The sequence below is a fragment of the Thunnus albacares genome, chromosome 19 (assembly GCF_914725855.1).
Source record: "Thunnus albacares chromosome 19, fThuAlb1.1, whole genome shotgun sequence".
Lineage (NCBI taxonomy): Eukaryota > Metazoa > Chordata > Actinopteri > Scombriformes > Scombridae > Thunnus > Thunnus albacares.
This window is the reverse complement of record NC_058124.1, coordinates 10572101-10596561: the sequence shown is the minus strand read 5'-3', so window position 1 is coordinate 10596561 and position 24461 is coordinate 10572101. Positions and strand designations below refer to the sequence as shown.

The 24461-nt window shown below is 42.0% G+C and overlaps 3 protein-coding genes and 1 long non-coding RNA gene across 9 annotated transcripts in view; 1 reads left to right on the top strand and 3 right to left on the bottom strand.

Annotated features, from left to right (window-relative positions):
- Positions 1-11361: 11361 nt before the first annotated feature.
- hoxa1a (homeobox A1a) lies at positions 11362-13581 on the bottom strand. Its single transcript, XM_044334939.1, has 2 exons — positions 12898-13581; positions 11362-12456 (listed from the first exon to the last, which is right to left on the bottom strand). The coding sequence occupies exons 1-2, from the start codon at positions 13502-13504 to the stop codon at positions 12077-12079; spliced, it is 987 nt and encodes a 328-aa protein (XP_044190874.1). The 5' UTR covers positions 13505-13581; the 3' UTR covers positions 11362-12076.
- Positions 13582-13709: 128 nt separating this feature from the next.
- Positions 13710-22581, top strand: LOC122969343. The gene is made up of 2 exons (XR_006398992.1): positions 13710-13986; positions 22067-22581. It is a non-coding gene; the product is annotated as an uncharacterized LOC122969343 (long non-coding RNA).
- On the bottom strand, positions 17049-19565 carry LOC122969338 (homeobox protein Hox-A2a). Its single transcript, XM_044334938.1, has 2 exons — positions 18715-19565; positions 17049-18101 (listed from the first exon to the last, which is right to left on the bottom strand). The coding sequence occupies exons 1-2, from the start codon at positions 19076-19078 to the stop codon at positions 17377-17379; spliced, it is 1089 nt and encodes a 362-aa protein (XP_044190873.1). The 5' UTR covers positions 19079-19565; the 3' UTR covers positions 17049-17376.
- Positions 21455-24461, bottom strand: part of hoxa3a (homeobox A3a) — a 32528-nt gene continuing 29521 nt past the window's right edge. For all 6 annotated transcript variants that reach the window (XM_044334932.1, XM_044334934.1, XM_044334935.1 and 3 more), the window contains one exon: positions 21455-24332. In XM_044334932.1, the coding sequence (XP_044190867.1) occupies positions 23548-24332 (785 nt within the window). In that variant the 3' untranslated portion in view covers positions 21455-23547. The remainder of the gene's footprint in view (positions 24333-24461) is intronic.

Genomic DNA, 24461 nt, shown 5'->3' with positions numbered 1-24461 from the left:
CATTAGTGTGGGAAAGTTGGTGTGCTTTGATCAGTTATGCTGCTGAGTGACACATTTCCTTTAAGCATGTCAACATGTTATTGAAGATTTCTTCTAAAGAAAAGCTTGGCATATTGTTCATTTGTTTGTTTCTGAGAGATAATGTTAGAATTTAAAGAGCATCACTCATGTTGCATCAAACATGACTTTAATTAATAGTGAAGGGCGGCTGAGAGAGCTCACTGCACTGCAACTTAAGAAAACACGGGCAAATAGACAAAGTAAAAGCAAATAGAGAAGAGACGATGCATATATCACATTGAAGTCCTCCAAATACTCCAGAGATTTATGTTGTCTCAATTCACATAGTTCCATATATGCTATTTTGAGTGCATAAGTGCACTCACAATGACAAGTACGGCAAAATGTAGTGCACTATGAGTACCCGGATGATGCACTCATGACGTTCAAAAAGTTGAGTGTGGAACGCTGGACACTTCTCATCCTCAGTGGTCGCCATCTTGGCTACATAGAGGAAGGGGAGGGACCACCTTCCTTGCAGAGATTTTAAAGCAGACTAAAGGCTGTTTTAATTTTCGCTGTAGGACTGTTAATATGCCACTTTATTAAGTTTTAATATTTTCCAGGCAATAAAGTAACCATGTAGATTCCTAATATGCGGTCAGTTTATCCAAATATTGCCTGCTTGTAAATCTGCTGCAATGTTTCCGGACATGTGAGGAGCCGCAGCTCACCCAGTGAGACCAGCCAGTCATCTCGCAGCAGCAGCCTGAGCCCTGCGTCTTCATTCCAAGGAGAACATAATCCAATGAACTCATGCAGTTCTTTGTTAATTTACTGCTGACTCTAATGTCTCTCTAGTATTTTGATATATGATATAATTTATTTTAGGAAGATAAATGAAATTTAAGAATTGTAGTTGCCACATTAGTTTGTCTGAATGTAAAGTGAAGCTTTAACAACAACTTGAACAACAGCGCTGCCTCTGGGACTCTATATATACAGATATCACCGCATTTCAATAAATATAAATGTATTAAAATGAACAGATCAGCCTATCTCAAATTTCATCTTCGTATCTTCATATTTTATGAAGCTACATAACAGTTTGGATTTTTATTATAGCTACATTACAAACTGAATAACATAATTTACCGTATCTCTCCGTCAATAAGGTTATTTTTTGTGAGAAAAAAGTGTTAATGGCTTTGAGTTGAGATTATTTTGTGACTGTACAGTAGTGTTGAAGCTGAGTTGGTGGTGTCAGTGAGTATGCGGCTGTTCCAACTGCAGAATGATGACACAAAGCACATTCATTTTTAATAAAATTCAACTGAATTGAAGTCAAGTGAAAATTTGGTGGGCAACAATTGTGACTCAGCAGCCACATGTTTCTCTGTTCTCTATTTTTTTGTTTAGCATCTTCAGGTTAGGCTAACCCATTGTTGCTAACTTTGGCACTAACCACCTTCACTTTTCTAGCACTTGGGGAAACAACAGACGTGACTTTTCTTGGTCTTGACAAGCTGCAGCATTTTTTTACTGACACACTGGAGTCTGTACTGCACATTTACTGCCAGACTGATAATTTACTGCTAACTTTTTCCTCTGCTCCATGTCACTTTTCTGCTGCTCGCTCTTTCACTCAACCACTCATTCACCTGCTATGCCACATTTTACGCACTATTGTATTCCTTAAAAGGAGCTATGCTACCAAGAGTTTCCTAGGCAATGATACAGAGGTTAACTCATGTTTCAGAACAGTGCTGCACAGAGGCTCCCGAATGCTACTGATTTCCAAATGAATGGATATTTGGCGTTATTTTTGGCATTAAAAAATGTTTTGGCCTGGTGGAGGTTCTCATTGGCCTGGCGGGCCTATTAAAGGGGAAACACTGCAAATGATATTTGTAGTGTAGACTTTGAAAGAATTAAATAAAAGGTATTACGTTTATTTTCCTTGTTTGTGTTAACATGTTTGGTCAATAAAGCTGATTCTGACAGAACACAAAGTTTTAGCCATGACAGTAAACAATGCTTCAGATATGGATGTTGCTGCAAAGAAGCTACAAATTCTAAAACGTGGATGCTTCACACACATCTTCAACCCAGCAGTGTCACCAATTCAGTATCTGACTAAATGTGAAATATGGTCACAATCGCCCCTTCTGTTCCTGAGTTATGGCGCTGAATAATGGCCAGAAAAGTGTTTCTGCAGAACATTCTGGTGTCACAGTGAAGCTGACCTTTTGGATATAAAATGTCATCACTTCATCATTTCATCCTATTAGACATTTGTGTGAAACTTTGTAATAATTAGCATATGAATTCTTGAGTTAAGGCCAAAAAACGTGTTTTGTGAGGTCACAGTGACCTTGACCTTTGACCACCAAAATCAAATCAGTTCATCCTTGAGTCCAAGTGGGTGTTTGTGCCATATTTGAAGAAATTCCCTCAAGGCACTTCTGAGATATCGCATTCATAAGAGAAATGGGACATACGTACGTACGGACAACCCGAAAAACATAATGCCTCCAGCCACGGCTGTGGCCGGCACGGAGGCATAAAAACAATGGTCAAAAATCAAGGCAGCAGATGTGTCAAATAAACACTGGATCCTACCTTTCCCATAATGCAAATCAAGAGCGTCTTTCATTAGACCCTTACTGTCCCCTAAATGCCCACTTCTTTCAAACCCAACATCTCCGGTTTGTAATGCAGGCTTTCTGTTAAACTCAAGTCCAAACCAAGGTAACCTAGATGGCTATTTCTTGGCAACATAAATGTCTTTATGTTGCACTGTGTTGAGCTCTTTCAGTCACTGTAATAGTATTAGTAACAATAATAAAAGTAGCACAGTGCAGAAACATGACAGAGTACGAAAAGAAAACAAAAACTAGAAAGATTGCCACTTTTACAACATCATGGCTTACTTAGGATAATGCCTGCTTGCACAACAGTGGCCTTCTCTGTCAGTGTCTCAACTCCAACAATGTGATAAGAAGCTTTTATCTAGTATGTTTACACAGCCATAAACATACAGTATCTCGCAGATTTTTACTCAGAATCAATTTGTCTTGCTTAGCTTACTGTTACCAGTGTTGGAGATTCAAATCTAGACTGCTCTTTGCCTAAAGGGGACAGGCAGCCTAATAGTGCATAGTTTCACTGTGGCTCTGACTCCCACAGTGTGATGTGCTTCAGGGCGTGTACAAACGAGAGGCTTAGAGTTACACTAAGCCTTACATCTGTCACTGAAACATCTCCGTCATTCTTTACAATAACAAGCTGCTGTATTAACGCTGCCTGTTTTAAAATCCATGCTGGCTTTACAGCTGTGTGTAATTTCTGGCATCAAAACACTCGAAATAAAATGCACTGAAGCAGTCAAGTAATTGGGATCAGCAAACTTGACTTTGCTTTTAATGGGGACTGCTCATCTGATGTCTCAAAAATAATGTTAATTTCGATTAATGCTATTGACACCATAAATGCTCTAACACATGAGTACAAAAACTGGAAGAGAAAGATATATTAACAAATCTAACAACTGTGTCAAATTTTGCTTTAGAATATCCAAATTTCGAGATGTGACCTGGTCTGCTAATTCTTGTCAGCAACCATCAAAGAGGTCGAGCGCTCCATTTTGTGTCAGTTAACGCACAAATTGCTCACTAATTCCTCCCAGATTGTGTTTCCAGTGGTCTTCTGTCACAACGCGCGTGAGCCCCATTGCTCTTATGGAGAGGACTAACAGGTGGTTCTCAGGTAAAGCGGTGTCAGGTGAGCTCAAACGTCCCGACAATCACTGCACCCACCCTCTCCCCCCCAGCAGAATCCAACGCTCACACATCTACAAACCCTCCTTGACATGGAGACGTTTAATCTGAGGTGCTGAAACCTCTCTTCCGCCCTGAAGCTGTGTGTGTTTGTATCTGTGTGTGAAAGTAGCGACTGTGTCTCTCTCTGTGATATGTTGGCAATTATCTCCTTGAGGCCATTTTAGCACGTGCTACTTCACCTGTCTAGTTATTCATGAGACCAAAGGCTCAGGTCCTTGATATCAAAGGCTCAATCAACAAGGCTTGGCTCAGGCTACACTCGCTTATTGACAAGCACTCAGGAAAAGCTGTTGAGTATGTTGCTGGCTATGCAGTTTAGAGTTAGGGATTATGTTTTAGCTTTGTGCGTTAATCGTAAATCTTTGGCTCAGTAAGAAAATTACAAGCATAACCAAAGGCACAACTGTGAATAAAAAATACAACATATACTGTACAAAACAACTGGCTCTTTTTTGTCTAAGCTTGACAAAGAAAAAATACAGTTTTGTAAGCAAGTTTTTAACATATTCATGATGATTTAAGGCACACCGAGATACTGAAGAAAAAAAATGTTGGTATTATCTGAGTGTGAAAAAAATATGAGACAATGAAAGATAAATGTCATATTCCTTTTTGTTATTAGCCAAAGAAGGATAACAAAACAGTAATTCTACTTGTTTGCAGTCTTACTAGGATTTCTATTACTGAATTTCTAAACCTTAAAAGGACAGACTGCTGTGAGATACGTTAGCTTTGTGTTGCGTTAGCAGGGGTGAGAGTTTAGCCTTCACCAAAAGGAGAGAAATGCACCTCAGAAAACTCAAAAGTTCTTTTAGCTGTTTCAGACAATGTCTTTTTAGATGCTAGCTAGCCAAAGGTTTAGCTTACATTCATTTGATTATCCTTTACTTTATGACTGAACTGTGGGACTGAAAGCAGGCAATTACTGGAGCTAAGCTAACGTTAGCTGCTGATAGTCATTAAATGTTTCCTAACCAAAAGCTGTCAGCTTGATAAACCACAATGTCTTGATTTCTATTTCCTCACTTGTTAAATGAAGAAAATGTGGCATGTGGGTGTGGAGGAATTTGAGTTTTTAAAAGGCACCTTTGATGGAGATTTGCTGCATAATTAAAGTAATGTAACATGTAGCCTATCATAACTAATTATTTTGCTGTTTAGTTATTAGTAATCACTTTTTCAATTAATTGTATGTCATAGATAATTTATTACATTTTTCAAATAACTTGCCTAACACTGTTGTAAATACAGTAGGTGTGAATAATTATTGATATGTTTTAAACTGGATGTCATCAGTTATTATGCAGAAATGTTTTTAGCATTACAGAGCTGTCAAAGAGAGAATGCATTAAGCATAAAATGATATTTTCTTTGATCTGTGCTAAATTTAAGACATCAAATCCTCTGTGTTTGTGGTTAAATTGCTCTTAGAGCATTAAATTTGTGGGGACATTTGCTGAAATCTCCTAACATACTGAGGAGCCAGAATCCTGTATATTCAATTAACAGCAGAATGTAAAAATGTATTTATAAAAAAAACTGCTTAAATTGTATAATATGTAGAAAACATTTACTTTAATAAAGCTGGATCACATAATTAATTTTCTGAACAATTTGAATATTTTGTTTTTCAATACTGATTGTTTTGTTCCACAATCAAAATTTCATTCACTCAAAAGCCTAAAAATGCTTGTGCATTTTTTTCTAATCATCCTATCATCCTTTCCGGTTAATGTTAATGAAGGAAAATGAAATTTTTTTTTACTGGATTTTGTGAAAATATAGTGAAAACTAATACTTTGTTCATTCGGTGTCACTTTCCCTGATCCAGGTCTGTCTTGTTCATGTATAGCTATTCTAACCTACACAGCTCTTCAGTCAGGATGTTTGTCAGTGGTTATTCCTGTCTGAGGGCTGTGTGTGTGTGTGTGTGTGTGTGTGTGTGTGTGTGTGTGTGTGTGTGTCCATGAGCGAGAGAGAGAGAGAGAGAGAGACAGGATGAACAGCCTGTCCGTCAGGTGTTGGTACTCACATTAGTCACGTAAAAAACAAAGGATTCTGGGAAGCGACGATGGCCAACACAAAGAGCATCCAGACTCCACTGAGTGTCACCCGATCCCTTCTATATGTGTGTGTGTGTGTGTGTGTGTGTGGGTAGATAAGTGTGTGTGGGTGTCTCTGTGTGTATGTGTATGGTGGGGGGCTTTCTTTAGGGGGTGAGGGCGCCTCATTGGCTGCCATGCTGGGGTCAAGCTGAGGTCATGACATGTGTGATGGATGGACTTCTGTCTCTAGACCACTGCCCTTCTCCCAATCCTCTCTCCTCCTCTGGGCCTCAGACCTGCTAAAGCGTACAGGCTGTGCTCTCCTCTGTTCACATCTCTTTGTGTCACTCCGTTTGGCTGAGTAGGACTGCTTCAGACAGACAAAAGGAGCTCAAAGAAAACTGCAGACAACTCTTTGAGGTGAGTTCTGCGAAGCTGTGGACGTGCAGCGCTAGACTCAGCCTCTAACTACCACCTAACCTCTGCTTTTCCTCACACTAAAAACCCACAAAACACCTCGCTGTTTCTCTCTGCTTTACTGTCTCATATCCCAGCTACCATTGTCTAACCAGCATTACGGACATACATAGATGCAGCAAGACAAACAACTACATGATGTCATTTCTGCTCTCCTTCCCCTCCTTCTCTTCCTCCATCATACTGTCAATCCCTCCATTGGCTCTGTCCCTTTATCGGCACATGGAGACGCACATCTGTCGATGGAGGAATTCATTTTGGCTGCCAATCACAACAACGGAGTGGTCAATGAGCGCAGATGTGCCAATACCTCGACTACCCTGATGAGTGACTTCTGTCTGTCTGCGTCTCTGTTGTTCTGCACTTTCTGTCTGCTGCTGTGTGATCACTAAAAGCCAGAGAGTCAGTTTGTCTGTCCAACTCTTTTGTTTTTTGTGTTTTGTTTTGATTTTTACTTTGCCAAAGTGTGTTTGTTTGCGTGTCCAGGGCAGAGTACCATGGGTGACCAAAAACAAACCAAAGATCTATGCGTGAAAGCACAGTTGGATCAGTGCAGGTGTATGCAAAGCCCTCTGTCACAACAGAGGCCCCGATCACACACTGACTGTAGTTGTGTTCATATCCCTGCACCTTTCATTTGCATAGGACACACATGATTTCTCCATTACACTGGAGAAACGAGGCGTATCCACAAAAAGCTTTGGTTATTATGATTTCATGGCAATGCCAAATGGATATTTACCATGGGTGGCACAATGACCCAGGCCCCTGAACTTCTGTCTGTAAAAGCTTTTTTCTTTCTTGGTTGTTTTTTTTTTATAGCCCTTCCCTCTGTCTTTTGTACACACACACACACACACACACACACACACACACAGACACACGGACACACACACAAAGGCAGAGGAATCCCTTTGACACTACAGGGGTGACATATTTTGAAATGTATTTCCTCTCTGTTTCTGTGTGTGTGTGTGTGTGTGTGTGTGTGTGTGTGTGTGGTGGTGGTGAGACAAATACCTGTACACTCTCAAGTGTTGGGCGATGAGTCTTGTTGTCAACTGTGCTTCCTCTTAGTGTCTCACAAATCTTCTTTCTGTGTCCACTGATACTGTTGAGGGAGGGAAAAGGAGTCACATTATCAAAGGCTGCTTATTCTTTAGCTGCTTTAATTCAGCCTAAATGAACACATACATCGTGAAATATCTGAGTGAGGGATTTGCAAGGGATTCCCAAAGTCTTTATCATTTATGCCCAGACAGTAAACACCCTGCATGAGATGTGAGGAAGTAAAATGTTTCTGACATCCTACAAAATATACAGGTTATGATTAAGATATTATTAGTATGTTATTTAATCTTGTATTACAATAGAAGCCCATTAAGACGTGGAGAATAAAAACATTATACAATTCTAGATAAATCGAAATCCCCTTATAAATATCTAAATCAGATTACATTTGCGTAAAAATATCGAAACAAGCGTAAGAAATCTTAATTATAAACAAAACTGAGATACAAAACTATGCTTTTTTCCAAGACATATTTTCCTATTTACAAGTTAATATTTAAAATGAATGCTTCTAAATAAGGCCATGTGACGACCTTCTTTCTTGTTAGGCTATCCGAGATTTTTATTATTATTATTATTATTATTATTAAATATAATATATAAATAAGCTATATTTATATTTGATCTGAAATCTTCAATTGATTTAAATATTTTAACTGGTCAACACTTTTAATTTTATAGGAAGTAATGCAGCCTACATGCATCATTTGAGGATTTTTATAAAGTTTCAAAATCGGACTTTTTTACCCAACTGTTTTATTTTAGAATACTCGATTTAGAAAATAGTTTAATAGAAATTGTTTACCTTTATGTCAACGAAACAGCCTGAAAAATCCCCCCTGTGTTATAGTAGCTTTAAAGGCTTATACAGTAAGCTCATTTGGCTAATCAATGTCAAAAAGTCATTTTTTCATATGGCGACTTCCAATCATTTCTATGGCACAAATGTCTGGTTGGCACAAGGCGAACGTCTATTTTACAACACATCAAGGACTCGTAAATGAGTTCTCCGTCTAATTTCTGCGTCACCTCCTTAAGTCAAAAGCTTTAGCCGTCTATTCCTCCTTCACAAAGCCTTAATGGTTTGCGTCAAACATCTGTCATCGTCCATGTGTTTATCTGAGGGCCCTAATGGGAACCATCAGCCGCGCAGGGCCAGATTCTGGCGGTCGGACAAGTGGAAACGTTCTGATAGACCATTTTTTACGACGTTGAGGTCGTTTTTAGCATTTAGCAACGAGTCTGAAGGTGTTTTGGTCAAACAGGCCGTCGGAGCTGGACTGTGACTTCGTTGTTGAGGTGCTTGTTTGCCCAGTGTGGTCTGTAAACTCTTGTTTAGGCTTGGGTGGTGCTGTGACAACAAACTCCAACTGTGACCGAGGTTTGACCCCGAGCTTTCTTTTGAGGATCAGCTGCGTTTCTAATTCACTCAGTGTGGCTCCTGCATGCGAGCAGGGGCCTGGAGGGAGCTTGGTAGAGCTTAGAATCCCCACAGGCCGGGGTCCGGGGACACCCAAGGGTCCTTGAGGAGGTTTACTGGGGTCTCCAGAAACACAGAGATATGCTTTAATTTTAGAAGCATTTATTTTATCCAATAATACACAGAAATTAGCCAAAAAAGAAGGTCCAAATCCTGTAAGAGAAACTTAACTTTCTTCGCCTTGCTATTCTCTACTACGTCTGTTTTATCTCATTAATATTTAAATTGATTAAACGTCTAAAATCTTATCAGCTTTAAGGACACATATGGCAACATTAAATTAACTTGGGATCTGTGGCCAAATTAGTTATTTGCCAAAATGTTCTCTATTACAGGAAAATTCGTAATTGCAGGCAAAATAGAAAGACACCAGATGTCTTAAGAATTAACATAGAAATATGATAAAAGTCAGGCTGCTGATTAAGATTTTTGTTGAGGGTCGTAAACATTACTTTTTAAAATTAATTGTATCACATATCAAATATGGATTTTTCCAAAGACACCAGTCTAAAATCGTGTTATTAGAATAGGCTAATAATTAGTATTATTATTCTGAGTTTAAATAATTTATTTACTTGTTTGTCATTTTTATAAGTCATCAACATGAAAAATAAAATGTCGCTTAGAAGTTGTTAAAATTTGAACAAAATGCTTCTACTTGGATTAGTTTTGACTGACTTTTAAATCCTCATTGTTAAAATGTGTATGTACACATAACCGTTCAAAATCATTATTTATTTTTCATACATCCTGGTAAATATATTCCATGTATCACTTCTTCGGCTACGCTAAACTCTCACAATAGCTCTACTGAAGTTTCGAAAAGTGTTAAATGCTTAAAATCAGGACTATTTGTATAGTGGGTAACAACTAAATGCGTTTCGATATGCCTTAAAAATATTCAGACGAGTATTACCAATCTCCTATAAAAATGGTAATATATAGTATAACTAACTAAGGTAGTAAATAGTATAACATATTAATAATTTGAATTGTTACCAAACTTTTGTTAAAAATAAAATTGTAGTAATTTATTAAAATAAAAGAATTCATAATCTGACAGATTAAGTACATAAAGTTTCTTTAGACGTTTTTTTTTTCAGGAATATAAAAACAGAATCTTTGACCTCATTCACATCCAGATTGTCCTGACAAACACAAACAGGCCCCTGAGCAACACCCCATGCTTAACTATTTATACCGAAACAACTCCTCTCTTAACAAAATGAGGGTGTCTGCAGTCACCAAACTAACGTTGTCTCTGCCCTGAAATGTAAGAAAACACCCAATACAAAGTAAAAACAATAGAAAACATACATTAACGAGAGCTGAAATGAATAAAAGAGAGGTTGCCTACATAACTTACTCTCCTTTTCCATGTTTGTTGTAGCTGAATTAGTGTGAGCAGCCTGTGCTGCAGCCTCAGCAGGTCTCCACAGCTCCAACAGAACAGTTCCTGCAGGTGGATCCCAGGTAAAGGTGAACGTCGCCCATTAATCATGGTTCTTTCGGCGTTTTTGCCCTTTTATGGTAGGATGGACTCGCATCCTGCACACCAGGAATTAAAACAGCAGAGGAATCAGGAAACCCCTTCTAGCGTGAATATGGGACAAAGGCTGACTTAAAGAAAGCATGTAAACCACATTATCAGTTCAGACACACTTGTATAATATTAATAGTATATATATATATATATTTCCACTTGTAATGTAAATAGATTTTAAAAGACAATATGATGGATATTCACTTATTTACACTTATATTAATTGTCCTAAACAGCTGATTTACGAATAAGGCGTAAAAAATTTTAATAATTTTAAATAATAGTTATGTGTTAGTGCGTGATTGTAGCTAACTGTGTGACATGCAGAACTGCAAGTTTTCACTGTTCATATTGTCATCAGGTGGGGATGATGACACTTCCATGTAACTTTGGGAACTGAGGAGTTGACGATGACAGGGCCAATGGGGCCCCATCCTTGTCGATAGTCTAACCTCGATGTATTAATCGATAGAGTTTCTTTTTTTTTTGTCCCCTCAATAAGCCGAGAGCTCGATAAGGTTCTCATCACAAATGACGCTGACGTCCGCGCTCTCATCTCCTCCATGGATAAACATGCCTTTATTATGCCAATAACTCTTTACCCCAGGGACTGGAGGGAGCACGGCCGCATACATTGAGAGATTTTGTGGTGCGTAAAAGCGCACGTGCAGCTTCTCAAATGGTGGGAACACAGACAGAGCTTTCCTTTCTTGTCCACAGAGCTTAAAGTAGAGGTCTGATGGGTGGATTTAGCTAAAAAAGTCTCTCTAATTCTGTCTCTTTCATACATGATTCCCCTCAGCAATGACACGAAGGAAAAGTTTTTAGAGGTAAACGCACTTTAATACACATGATTGACCCGTAAACGTCTCTCTGGACAAAACATTTTTGTATGTGCTTGATTAAATATATAACAGATAGCTAAAAGCCACACATGACCGGTTCCCCAACTGATAAAACTCAGCGCCCCGCCACTAATACATGAAAGCGTTACGCATCATGCAAATCTTACACAATGGACATTCAGACAGTCGCGACACACAGACACACAGGCCTGAAACACATGTGACAATGATTAAGGAGGTACTATAACAATGCACTCTGTAACGGTTACTAAACGAGGTCATCTCGTTGATTGTGTGATGCCTAATTGGCGACATCCAGTGCAATCGGCGTGGCCATGGCGCACAACTTTGGCACATTTGAGGTATTTGTTTGTGGGTGCAGCTTTGTGACTTGACATTGGCACATTCCGCAGCACTGGTCAGGGGCAGGTGTAAGGAAAGTACTGTATATTTCCTACGCCATCATAGTCGTGGCGCAGCGCGTATGTAATGTCATTTTAAAAAAAAAAAAAAGAACACATTTTGAACCATGGCCTACACTTGTTTTGACAGCTATGCTATCGTTCTTCTGAACACAATATACAATATAAAACAAATCTATAACCCAGAAGTGGTCCATATTATTGTTCAAAGTCTCAAATAGTGCATTAACTCATCCTAAATGTCCACACATGTCATCCATTAAACCAGGACTTTGGCTTTGATACACTGGATATTATCTTTGGTATATACAGGCCGCCTGTGGCCTAAAGAGGTAAAGGGGCAGTTGATTCTTAATTGGAGGAGTAAGGATCAGCCCCCGTGGAAGACACCATGGAGGATGAAGGAGATGGAGTAGATGGGGCTGAGATAGACTTTTCTGATGCTGCATCGTCCATTTTCTCTTGAATGCTCTCTCCTGGATCGGAGGACGGAGTTTTGGCCGGGAGCAGCCCTTCCTTCTCCCGCTTCTTCTGCTTCATCCTGCGGTTCTGGAACCAGATTTTCACCTGAGTCTCATTCAGCTGCAGCGCGGCCGCAATCTCTACGCGCCGCGCCCGGGTCAGGTACTTGTTGAAGTGGAACTCCTTCTCCAGCTCCGTCAGCTGCTTGGTGGTGAAGTTGGTCCGGACCGTGTTCGGCTGACCCCCATAACCGTATTCCCCAGACCTTCCTGCAGACAGAGAAACAACTCACGGTGAACTTGCAGAAAGAAGATACACTAAATGCACTCTGCTCACAATACACATGAGTGATAAGACAACTACTTGAAGCTGGGAGCAACTTTTACGCAGCAAGGTGCAACTTTTACGCATCAGTCTATTGATATCAGCTACTTTGAAACACAGTGTAATTCAGGTCTGGAAAGACACCAAAGGTTTTGCCTCTATGACCTTATTATGATAGTACAGGTGGCCTAAGGTGACTGTGACAGGAAGTGTGAAACACACTACATTCAGGTGCATCAAAGTGTCCAACACAGAAAACATCGGCCAGCAGTGTCCAACAGCACTTCCCATGTAAAAAACTTACATTGTTTACATACATAAAAGTTCATGCCACACGCATTGACACCACCTCCCTCTCACACATAAACACATCACTTGGCACCCACCTGTTTTGGGTGGGTTCCTCTTAACTTTCATCCAGTCGAAGGTTTGTGCAGAAGAGCCGCCCTCAGACAGAGGTGAACAGCATGCCTCCAGGTGAGCTGCGTGCAGTGGTGACAGCGGGTTTGAGCACCCAGGAAAGGGGGCTGCTTGCTCATGCCCGCCGCCATAGGCGGCGTGGGCATACTGCAGCTGGCCCAGGGGGGCGGCACTGTAGCCTTGGCGATGCTGAGAGACCATGGAGGAGGAAATGTTACCCGAGTACATCAGTGGGCCGCACTGGGGGAATCCCGCTGTGGAATCTACTTCCTGGTTGAGCGCGTAATGGTTATAAGTAGTACAGAAACTTTGGGGTCCATAGCTGGAGCTACAGGCCGGGTGGGCCCCATAAGCGAGACCCAGAGAGCTCGCAGTAGACTGGTATGACCCCGGCTGATGAGGGATGCCGTCAGGGGAAGCCCTGCTCGCCATGAAACGGTCATCCGCCCCGCAGTTGTTGACAGTAACCGCGCAGGACTGAAAAGTTGTAATCCCGTGGTCCGAGTGGAAAGCCCTGACAGAGCATGAGCCACCTTCACCGCTCATCACCGAGTAGTCTAAGAAGCTGCTCATTGTAGCATTGTTCTACCGGGACCGAGGGACCGTCCGCTTTACAGACACCCTCTGATCTCTTCCTCTCTCCCCTCTTACCCTGAGTGACCGTGCCAACCTTTACCTATACTCCGTCCTTATCAGAGGATAGAGGGGGGGGCGCACAGGCCGATATCAATGAACGGGTGTTGTCACGTGGGCCCGGGTCAGCCAGTGAGGTACTTGTCCTTATCCCCTTAGCCGGTGACAGATTGGTGTTTGAGTGGCTATTTAAATTCCAGGCGCTCGTCGATCAAGGTGACGCGCGTCGCCACTAATGTATTGGCCGAGCAAACAATGAGCTGGGAGGCAGACGGCGGTGGACAGCTCCGGGGTCGCATGAAGAGCGGGGAACGGCAAACACGGCGTCTTCTAACCCCTGCTGTGTGCTCTCCAGCCCGGGGAAAGATTAACGTTTCACCCTGTGTAACCTCTCCTAGGACGACCTAGCACTCTGACCTCAGGTACAGTATTTTTGGAAAGGAGAGAGGAATGGTTGTGTGCATGTGTCCGTGCGTATGCGCACACGTATAGCCTAGTTGCGCGTGTGCCCTCCATGCTTGTCTGTATTCGTCCGTGCTTAACAACCATGGTGTCATATGTATAATAGTGTCATTGCTGGAGAGAGGGGCAGCAGTCATTCTCTCCTGGATGGATGGCTCAGAGTGTGTGTGCAACTGCCACAGGCTATCTGTGGGCTATCAGTGTCCCATTCCAATGCGAAGTGTTTCACGCTTTAACATTGCGAGGGATTTGCTCAGCAAATATTGTCACGGTGTGACAGTGAGGGAGAAGGTTTCACACGCCTGACAGTTAGGTCAAAGAGAGTTTTTCTGTAACTTTTATTTCCTCATCAAGGTCGCATTAGATATATTTGGCTGCTTGCTGTGTATTTGCTGGGAGGTTACAGGTGATGTAATGACAAGACAACACATTAAACATAAAGATGATGTGGTATTAATTTTTTTCTCTCCCAGGGTCATGGGGGCTGCTATCTACTCCGATTTCACTCCCACATGTATTCATTATGCATGTATAGTGATCAAATGATGTGATAATGCGAAGCCCGTCGCGGAGCTAATGCGCCCATATAGCCCGAGGTGCGAGTGTGGGCTGATTATCCTAAGTTCATCAAATAAAGCTGTTGGAGAAATTAATGGCTGCGAAAAGCACCGCTGCAAAGGCAGAGCAGGGGGATTGTGTGTGCGTGTGTGAGAGAGAGAGAGAGAGGGAGAGAGCTGCAAGTAGCAATAGCAGAGCGCTGGGCCAACCTCTCACTGAGGAAGGAAAAGAAAGAGGAAGGGAGGAGAGAGAGAGAAGGAAGGACGGAGGGAGGAGGGAGGGAGGGAGAGAGGGCCCGATGGAGGGATGGGCGCCCCCGCTGGCCATATAGGGTCTAACACCCAAAATACTTTTCACTGTTTATAAATATGGGATGGCATTATTCCTAACAATCAATCATCAGAAACTGACACTTAGATAAACTGCTCAATTGACAGGTTGTCTTATGTTTCAATTACATTTGGAGATATGATCAAATATAAACACCTGAAAATAGACACAGTTGTAGATCTATGCCTGAAGGTCTGTCAAATATGTGATAGCCTATATTGTTATTAAGTTGCACGCTTATAAGCTTAAATATGTTAAAGTAAGTGTTGAAAAGAGGGGAGATGATGCAAACTTCCCACCAGTGAAAAAAAAAAAAGCGCAGTGGGGTCAATACCCCCCACCCTTCCTCTCTACTCTCTGTCTTCCCAGCTGCCTCTGCAACAGAGTGAGTGGGCGCAGTGGATCCTTGCCTGCCTGCTTGCTTGCTTGCTTGCTTGCTTGCTTGTCTGCATGTGGAACCTTCGCCAGGCCTTGGAGCTTTCTTGGCTCTTTGTGTGAACACATGTGCGCAGAAAAGGCGCGCTGTCTCGGAATGATTTGGTTATACTGGACCTGTGGTTAATCACTGGGCGCTGGAGTGCAGAAGTGTAGGATCCCCCCCACTCTCCCCTCCCACCACAACCACTATACACCCCCCTCTCCTCAACACACACACACACACACACACACACACAGTGACACACGCACTCCAGTTGCCCAGTAGGCTAATGTTCAGCCAGTCAATGTGCTCCTTATGGCTTCCAGATTATTCGATAAACCGCCGCTGAACACTGCGAGTTTATGAATTTCTCACGTGTGTGGATGAGTTTCTGCATCGATCCCTGCAGGCCGGCGTCGCAACCGGTGGTTGTTTGCTGTTCTCACACACAAAACCGTTAAAGTGCCCCTATTGAGTCAAGCTGTGCATGAGCTTATAACTGATTCCCATAAGTCAACTCAAGTGCAATACAATAGAGCAAGACCATTCATAATCCCTATATTGAACTCCAAGACCTTCCATGTAAGTGCAACACTAACTGCTGCTCCAATAACGCTGAAAAATCTCCCCAAAACATACAAACTATCTCTCAAGTAAACCAAATATTGCGTAATGATCCTCTCTCTGCAGTTAGGGAGCTATTCTTAGTAAATATATGTTGGATTACTCTCATTTAGTCCAGAAGTAGTCTGTTTTGAGTTTGGGCTACTTTTACCACGCGGGGAAGAGTGCAGCCTCATAATCTGAGCAGGCTGCTACTGCTGCCGCTGTCGCCGAGCCAGAGCCGTGTTTAAACAAGCTATAAAAATGAATTATTACCAAACGCATGCAGGGACTCAGCCCCTTTTCAGCTCAGGAATTGGGGAGTCCCGTATGAAAATGTAAGTGGGGTTTTATTTGTGCACATTACGCCACAATTGGTCTCCTTAATGTCCGTCTCATTCATGCCACGGAGTGATTTATGAGCTCCTGAAGGCAAACATGGCTCGGGTATTTGCCTGCAACATGCACACAATGTTAAGAGCCCTGTCATGCTAAGATCAGTGCTGGCGTATTTGCTTTTACTCTACAAAGTATGAAGTTTGAATGTGAAAGAAAACAAATAATCTGTTATTATAATATAATTATTAGTGTTTCCTGTTGGCAGCATGGAATAGTGCTAACGTTTCTGTGCAATTATAAATAATTCAAATGTATTTTCAGCAAAAAAAACAAGTTTTGGCATCAATAATTTGTTAATTAACTGCTATTTTACAGACGTTTAAAAGTTATTTTACCATTTTAAAAAAAGACCTATCAGCAAAGTTTTAAATAGACAAAGGGACTGTTTTAGCATTCATTTGATAGAAAGACAGACTTTTAAAAAAATAAACTTTTCAAAAACTAGACTTCTTAAAATAATCCGGATCATCCTGAAATTAAATTCTATAATAAAAGTACAATTCAACCTGTGTGTCCCTTCACACCTCAACGCGCACTAGACTATTTATACTCATTGCCAACCTGTTGTTAAATTTGCATAATGTCTCTATCTTTCTATGCCCTACTTCTTTTATTTTGCATATTTTCTACATGAATAATTCAAGCAAAAAAAAAAAAATCGGTCAGGAAGTAGAATAAGAAAAGACTCAAAACACCAGAAGAAAAAGATTGTAGCAAGTTAATTGTATTCTAACAAAAATATCCAAGACATTGGAAGCTATACAAAAATAAAAACGACCAGGTTCCATAGGCCTAATATTGTATAATTATTCACATACACTCATAATTCCCATTCCAAGAGATCAATTTGTTATGGTAATTACAAGCCACTTTTAGAGCTACTTCGGTGATTTAATTTCATCCTTACCTTGAATTAATCTTCAAGTCAAATATCAACAGAATAAATGTGCCGAATATACAAATAACATCAGAGTTAATACCATCGTAGCCTGATATTTATTGTCCCGAAAAAAAATCAAGAAGTTATTGTGATTGATTTCAATTAATAGTTCAGATGCTGCAGGTCGATTGTAGTTAGAGACTCCGAGAAAAAATAGAAACTGTCCGTAGAAATGTCCACGGGGCTGTCCAGGGATTCTGACAAGCTCGGCGAGGCTGCATCGGAGAGCTGTAGGCAGGAATCCGAGGAGAAAGGTTGAAAATCGTGTATAGAAACATCCAGGGCCGGGGGACTGTCGCCATTGTCCGGGCCAGATGCCGAGCCGGGGCCCATTGTTGACATGCAGCCCGGAACAGTGGGTGACGGGTTGGGAAAATGTTTCAGATTTTTGTCATTGCTGTTCAGTGGCGCAGCAGAAAAGCTCATGGTCTCGCCATTGTGGAGCTGCTGTGTGGAGCTAAGAGAGTTATTCTGAAAGGAGCAGGTATCTCTCTCCAGCAAGGCCCCGCTCCGCTCGTACAGGGGGCCCTCGTCCTCATCGTCGCTGTGGATGCCGTCCTCGCCGCCGGGCCCCTTCCCTTCCCCGTTGCGGTTCTCCTTACTCTGCGTCTGCCGCTTGTGCTTCATGCGCCGGTTTTGGAACCAGACTTTGACCTGCCTCTCAGTCAGGTCCAGCAGGGCCGCTATTTCCACCCTCCTCGGCCGGCACAGATACTTGTTGAAGTGGAACTCCTTCTCGAGCTCCAGCAGCTGTGTGTTGGTGTACGCTGTCCTCAGCCGACGGGAGCCCCCTCCTCCCCCTCCGCTCTCCACAATCTCAGGCGAGCCTGGAAAATAAGCAGCACGGTAGCGTGGGATTAAAACGCAGGACACAACAGTTACATAACCTCGCTGCCCGTGAATTGAACATTATGGCTATCACAAACCACCAGAGAGTGGCTCACAACACGCTGCAGCAAAATGGCCGCTGGAGCTAATGACTCAGGGTTATAGCCTATACAGCTTTTATCCAAAGATCATGATTGCAGAAAGATACTCATTACATTGTTTTACACATAAAATAACGTCCAGTATGAGCGTGAAGCAAACACAGTGCACTATAAAAGCAGTGAGGTCCAAGCTGGTGTGGGATACTAATGAATACTCCAGCTGCCCTCCTCGGCAACGGCACTCCATCACTCTTCATTACTGTCACACATCAAAACTCTGCTACGGCTAGGGGAATAAATCATCTCACATCACCAAACTTTACCCAAACTTTTTTTCTTTCTTTCCACAGTCACAATCACAGCAAGCTAGTATCCATTAATCTATCAAAAATAAAAAAGCATATAGCCTCTTCGCTTTTTTTGAGGGAAGGCCTGTGTACTGAGCTCCAATTTAGCAACAGATAGTAAACAATTTTTTTGTTGTAAACGCCCGTGTTTTGATATCACCCACCTTTTGGGGAGAAGCACACAGGTCCATTGGAGATGGCGGTAGCGGTAGAAGTCGGCAGGTGGTTCCTCTTGGAGGCTTTCTTCTCCCGCATCCAGGGGTACTCCGGGGGTAAGGAGGCGGTGGGCAGCGGGCTGCATCCGTCGGGGCTGTGCCTGGGCCGGCCGTGCCGCGGATGGCTGCCCGGATTCAGGCTGGGAATGGTCTGCTCAAAGGGAGGAGGAATCAGTGTCGGGCGTGAAAGCGTCGAGCTCTTGATTGATGAACTTTGAAATGAATCAGCGACAGGGGGGAAAGATGTCAGGCACTCAGCAAGCGACGGCTGACTATTGATAAAACCGCTCTCTCGCTCGAATTCGTAATTCATCTCCGCTCCCTGAGAGCCGAGGAAAGTTTGCACGCGTATTTTTATAAACGTTGCGGCTCAGTGAAGACGAGAAAGAAAAAATCATTAAAAAAAATCTCCTGGTGGTGTTTTTTTCTATTTCACTGATTACGGCCGTATGGGGACCGAGCTACTATTAAACTATTGAATTCATGGAGACAAGGTTGAAATTGGACCGAATTGCCTGTCACATGATTACCTCTGCCCAATGACAATTTGGGGTTTAATCAAAAGAAGCCACTGTCTGCCTGATTGATCCAAAAACTCAGATGAAGAACGCCTCGCTCAGCTGGGGGACGACTGTTTTTATTTACATCTTTGTCCGCTCAGTTTATCCTCCTCTCGCCCTTCCAGTCCAGTCCACTAAGCTACAAAATGTGTTTTTTAAGAATGGCTGACGTTCACTATTACAGGGAAGGAGCCCAGCCTAGGGTGCGCGGATTCGTGCACTCCTCTTTCTCGTATTGTTTGAGGATGTCAGTCGAGAACGCCCCCACTACACACACACAGACACACAGACACACACACATTTCACGCCAGTAGCTATTCATATAGGCAAGAGTCAGAGTTGGGGAAAAAAAAAAAACACACACACACACACACACACACACACACTCCAAAAACTGATATTGAGACTTCTCGACAGAAACAAACCCCAACAATCCAGCCTGCTCAGTGAGTGTGGACCTCAGAGTAGATGTGATTCTTCAATGATGTACACTAATGAAATATGCAGTGCATCCACGAGCATGTGTTGCAATAAAAAGCCCATCTATTAAGTTAATACTGACAAATATGACACGTTCAGACCATTTCATGCCATAACAGCAGTTTAACGTGTACAGTTATAGCCCAGAAACGTGTGAACAGATACACACGCATACATGCATGCACACTTACAAACTCTATTGCATCATTATATCTATGCAGCTCTAAGACGTAATACTAAAGAATGTGGATTAGCCGGCATGTGCTTTTTGTTTATTTTGCAAAAGGTCGATTTTATAATGAGGTCATGCGCGCCCATGTGCATGCATATACGCACAAACACATTGCGTTCTTTCTTTTGTAAGTGCTAATGGTCAAAAATGTTCGATAACCAAAAGCAACCATAATAAGTACCTTTACTTATATATTATACTAACATTTATAATGGTTTCATTATCATGTTGGGTTGGGAAGCCACAGGGCTAAAGCTGGGTTAACTGGGAGGATAGTGGCTGAAATGCTGAGAAAGGACTTCTACTGTGTTTCCAGTATCAGTTCTACCTGAAAATTGCAATAAAGCGAATACCACCACGCTTACAATCCAACATTTACAACGAATCCATTTGCAACGTTATTATGTAGACTATATGGAAATGTTATTGCATGTTTCTTCCCCGCAGTGTTTGGTTTCATAGCCTTTTCCAGCATAATCTGAAAGCCACATTTGGGATGTTTTTCGTCAAATAATACATGTTGTATTTTCATTCATTCAACAAAAAAAAAAAAAATATGGCTTAGTGAGTAAGAGAGGGGAAGAAGAGAAGTGGTAGGCCTCTCTCAGTTTGTTGCTTATATACCAAACAAAGAGTCCTGGAAGCCTGTGCGCGATCAATCTTACTCGCCAAAAGGTCTGACAGCTCGGTGCCCTCACAACACATTTAAGGCTTCTAACTCTCCCCCGGATCAAATGCAGCCAGGAAGCGGCGAGAAACACTGGCCACTCAGATTAGAACCAGTTTCTGCTCGCAGTTATAGCCGGGTTGTTGCTGGAGGGATGTTTTAAAAGATAAATAAGAATCCAACTACACACGCTGCGACCATTTCCTTTTTTGAGGAGGCGGTAACGCGCCAACGGTGAGTAGGGCGAAGCAGCTTCTCCACCTGGCTTTTATCTTTTTTTTTTTTTTTAAAAATGTGAATGCTAATTTTACACAACGACTTGCACATTATTTTTTTGGTAGACACGCAGGGTTGTGAGAGGAGCAGACTGTGTGGTGAAGGACAGAGTTGCTAGGGGAAGAGATGGATGGCTTTTTTGGAATTACGCACAGGCTTTGTGTGCAAGGAAAGGAGTGGGTGGCGGCATTTAGTGGACCCCAGTCTGTCCTACACACTTGTCTTTACAGCAGGATTGATTTAAGACCACTTTCCCACGGATGGAAATGCAATGAAAGAAATACAAATCTTCTGTTTGAGTTAAAACGTTATTTATGTGCTACCTGTGTATGGCGCGTATGGGTCAAATCAGTGTCTTGCTGTGTATGCGCGTGCATGTGTGTGTGTGTGTGTGTCTGTGTTGGATGCAGAAATACTCAGTTCATCAGCTTTTTTTTTTTTACTCTGACACACCATGGTTCAATTGTTCTAGGTTTCCCTGCTAACCATATGTCAGGGCTAGTAATGTTCATGCCCTGTTATATCAATCAGATTGGGATTGAAAATGATTTCTTGGTGCAAAATCAGAGAACCAATTATTGTACAGTTGCACAAAGGCATAAAAAGTAAACATGTTACAATAGGGGTTTTGATAAATTGATGAGAAAGGTATAAAACTCTTCAAGCAACCAAATAATCTGCTCTTTTTCTAGAAAAACGAATTAGAAAATTACAAAACATTTTAGCTCCATGAATATTATATTTTGGACATTCAGCAATGCTTGGAAATTATTATAGAAAAAAAAAAACATCAATTTACTTTTTAAAATTGAGGATATTTTCTCGGCAGCCCCCTTCATTTAAAGCAAAACATACACATAAACATTTCAACTTTCCAGTGATCATTTCCTTCTCTGTAACCATCATCATAAACGAGGCATTTCGCGTTGAACTGCCTTGTCTGCAAATCTGCACAATAATGAGACAAATAAGCTCCGTTATGACTCCAGTTCAGCCTGTATCCTCTCTGACCGCATTTGACTGACTGAACATATCAGGGAATTATTTTTCAAACGATTTCTCATTTAGCTTGTTGTCTTCTTGCAGAATCTCCAGAAGGGCCCCGGTGACATTTTTATTATTATGGATGTGCCCACGCAGATGAGAGGAGCGGAGAAGGCCACCCGAGAGTTTTCCTCACGTCGAATCAAGAGGAGGGAAAGGAAATCATGTAGTCTTTATTCAATATTTGACGTTATCTGCGGCCATGTCCTCTTATGTTATTGAAAATTAATTAAGCCCAATGATTCCACGTTATTCTATATGTAAAAATAATTTGCAAATATGTAGATTTACCAATTACCACACATGATTTTTATTATTTAAATGGTAGCATTTTATTAGTATACTGCTAATTGTCTAAAAATGGTGTTTTTGCTTTTTTATTATCACCTCGTCAGTTCTATACCGTCATGAAATATATAGCAACAATAATAATGTATAACTGCAAAACTAGAAATATATTTTCATATTTTTATTTAAGAAATTGTCTTGTATTTAATTGTCATCATGTGAAATGCTTCTGAGATGCATTTAAATTAAAACGGAAGGATATGCTTTAATTATATTTCAATTCTTTTATTTATTCTTCAAACTGGAGCAGCATGGAATGTATGACATCGAAAAAAAAATTGATGATGTCTGTTTCTTTTTTTTTTTTCTTCAATAAAGAAACTGCTAACGTGTGTCCTTCTTTCCACCCTTATTGCATGACTGATTGATTTTACATTCACTGAGAAAAGAAAACACCTCCTCGAAGAAGAAGAAGAAAAATGGAAACAGAGCCGAAAATAGCAACATGGTGCACTTCTGCTGCTGCTGCTGCTGCTGCTGCTGCTGCTGCTGCTGCTGAGGAGCTTCTTGCAGACTACATGTATGGGCTGAAAAAGGGCCGAGACGCTAATATCCACCAACCTTCTCCCCATACAAAGATCACAGGGGTGTCAAATAATACTAAAGGACTATTTTTTTTTTACACCGAACAAAATAAATAACATTAGAAAGTAAGGGAGGTTGCGTGTAAGCTCATGACCCTTGTATTGAAAATGTAGGCTATTTCCCCTCATAATCCCATCTCGTGGCTCTTGAGGATCCTCTCACAAGTGCAACAAAATGCAAAACACAATTCTTCAACTGCGGATAAATAAAATACGGACAAATTCACATTAAAAATGAATAACATATGTTCATAATACCCTGTTTGAGTTTCGATTTTAAAACAAGATTTAAAAAAAAAAAAAAAAAAAAAGATTAAATAGGCCTGTGCATATACTGTGCCCCCCCTCCCTCCCGCTCTAGACGTCCTACAGCCCAGATAAAGGTCTATGTGAGACAATGACACGAGCAAATAGAGAAAAATTCAAGCAAGTCGTGATTATTTATCCTACGCTACTTCACACATCAAACTATAGAAAACATAAACAAAAGCAGAGAGAAGGTGGGAGCCATTGAGGAGGCGCAGAAACAAAGCAGTAATGTGTCTGGAGGTGGATAAGACAATGGGCGGAGTGATCCGGGCAGCACCACAGCTACAGATGCGTCAGTTTGGGCGCTTCCTGGATTCTTCCCTGAGAGTAGTGCGACGTTAGGTCTGTGTACGTCGGTGTCGGATCACACACTCCGTGATGCTGACTGTTGCCCATTGTGATTGCTCCATTGTAGTCCATGTTTGCGGACGGCGGGTGCGAGAGATGGGTCAGACCGAAAACGGAGGCCCCAGAATTGGGCATTGAGTCGATGTAACCTCCGCCAACATAAACGGGGCTGCCCTGCATGTGCGTCCCGTAGTTGCCATTGCCTTGGAGAGGATGCGCGTCATACTCGGGCGTGGCCGAGTCGGTCCCGGGATACCTCTTCTGGGAGGGCGGGCAGTTGTTGAGCGAGCTGTTCAAAGGAGGGGGGTATGACGTGGCCATACCGTATGCATTTTGATGAGGTTTATTGTAAGACGTTGGCGACTGGGATTCATAAGGTACACTGTTTACAAGAGAATGCATAGAGTTGAGGTATCCTCCACCGCCACCAGAGCCCGGACCCACGGGACTCCGAGGGGACTGTCCACCAGGGGAAGGCATCATACCGACGCCTTTTTGATCCTTCTTGTATTTCATCCTACGGTTCTGGAACCAGATTTTGATCTGTCTCTCGGTGAGGTTGAGCAGGTTGGCCATCTCCACCCTCCGGGGTCTGCAGAGGTACCGGTTAAAGTGGAACTCCTTCTCCAGCTCCACTAGCTGGGCGCTGGTGTAAGCTGTCCGGGCCCTCTTCGATGCTGCTGACCCCGGAGGACTCTTGTCTCCCGGACAACTCTCCACTGTCAGGGAGGAGGAGAGGAGGATGTCAATCAGTAATCCATTACAGACAGACAGAGAGGGAGAGAGAGAGGGAGAGAGAGAGAGAGAGAGAGAGAGAGAGGGAGAGAGAGGCAGAGACAGGAGAGTGA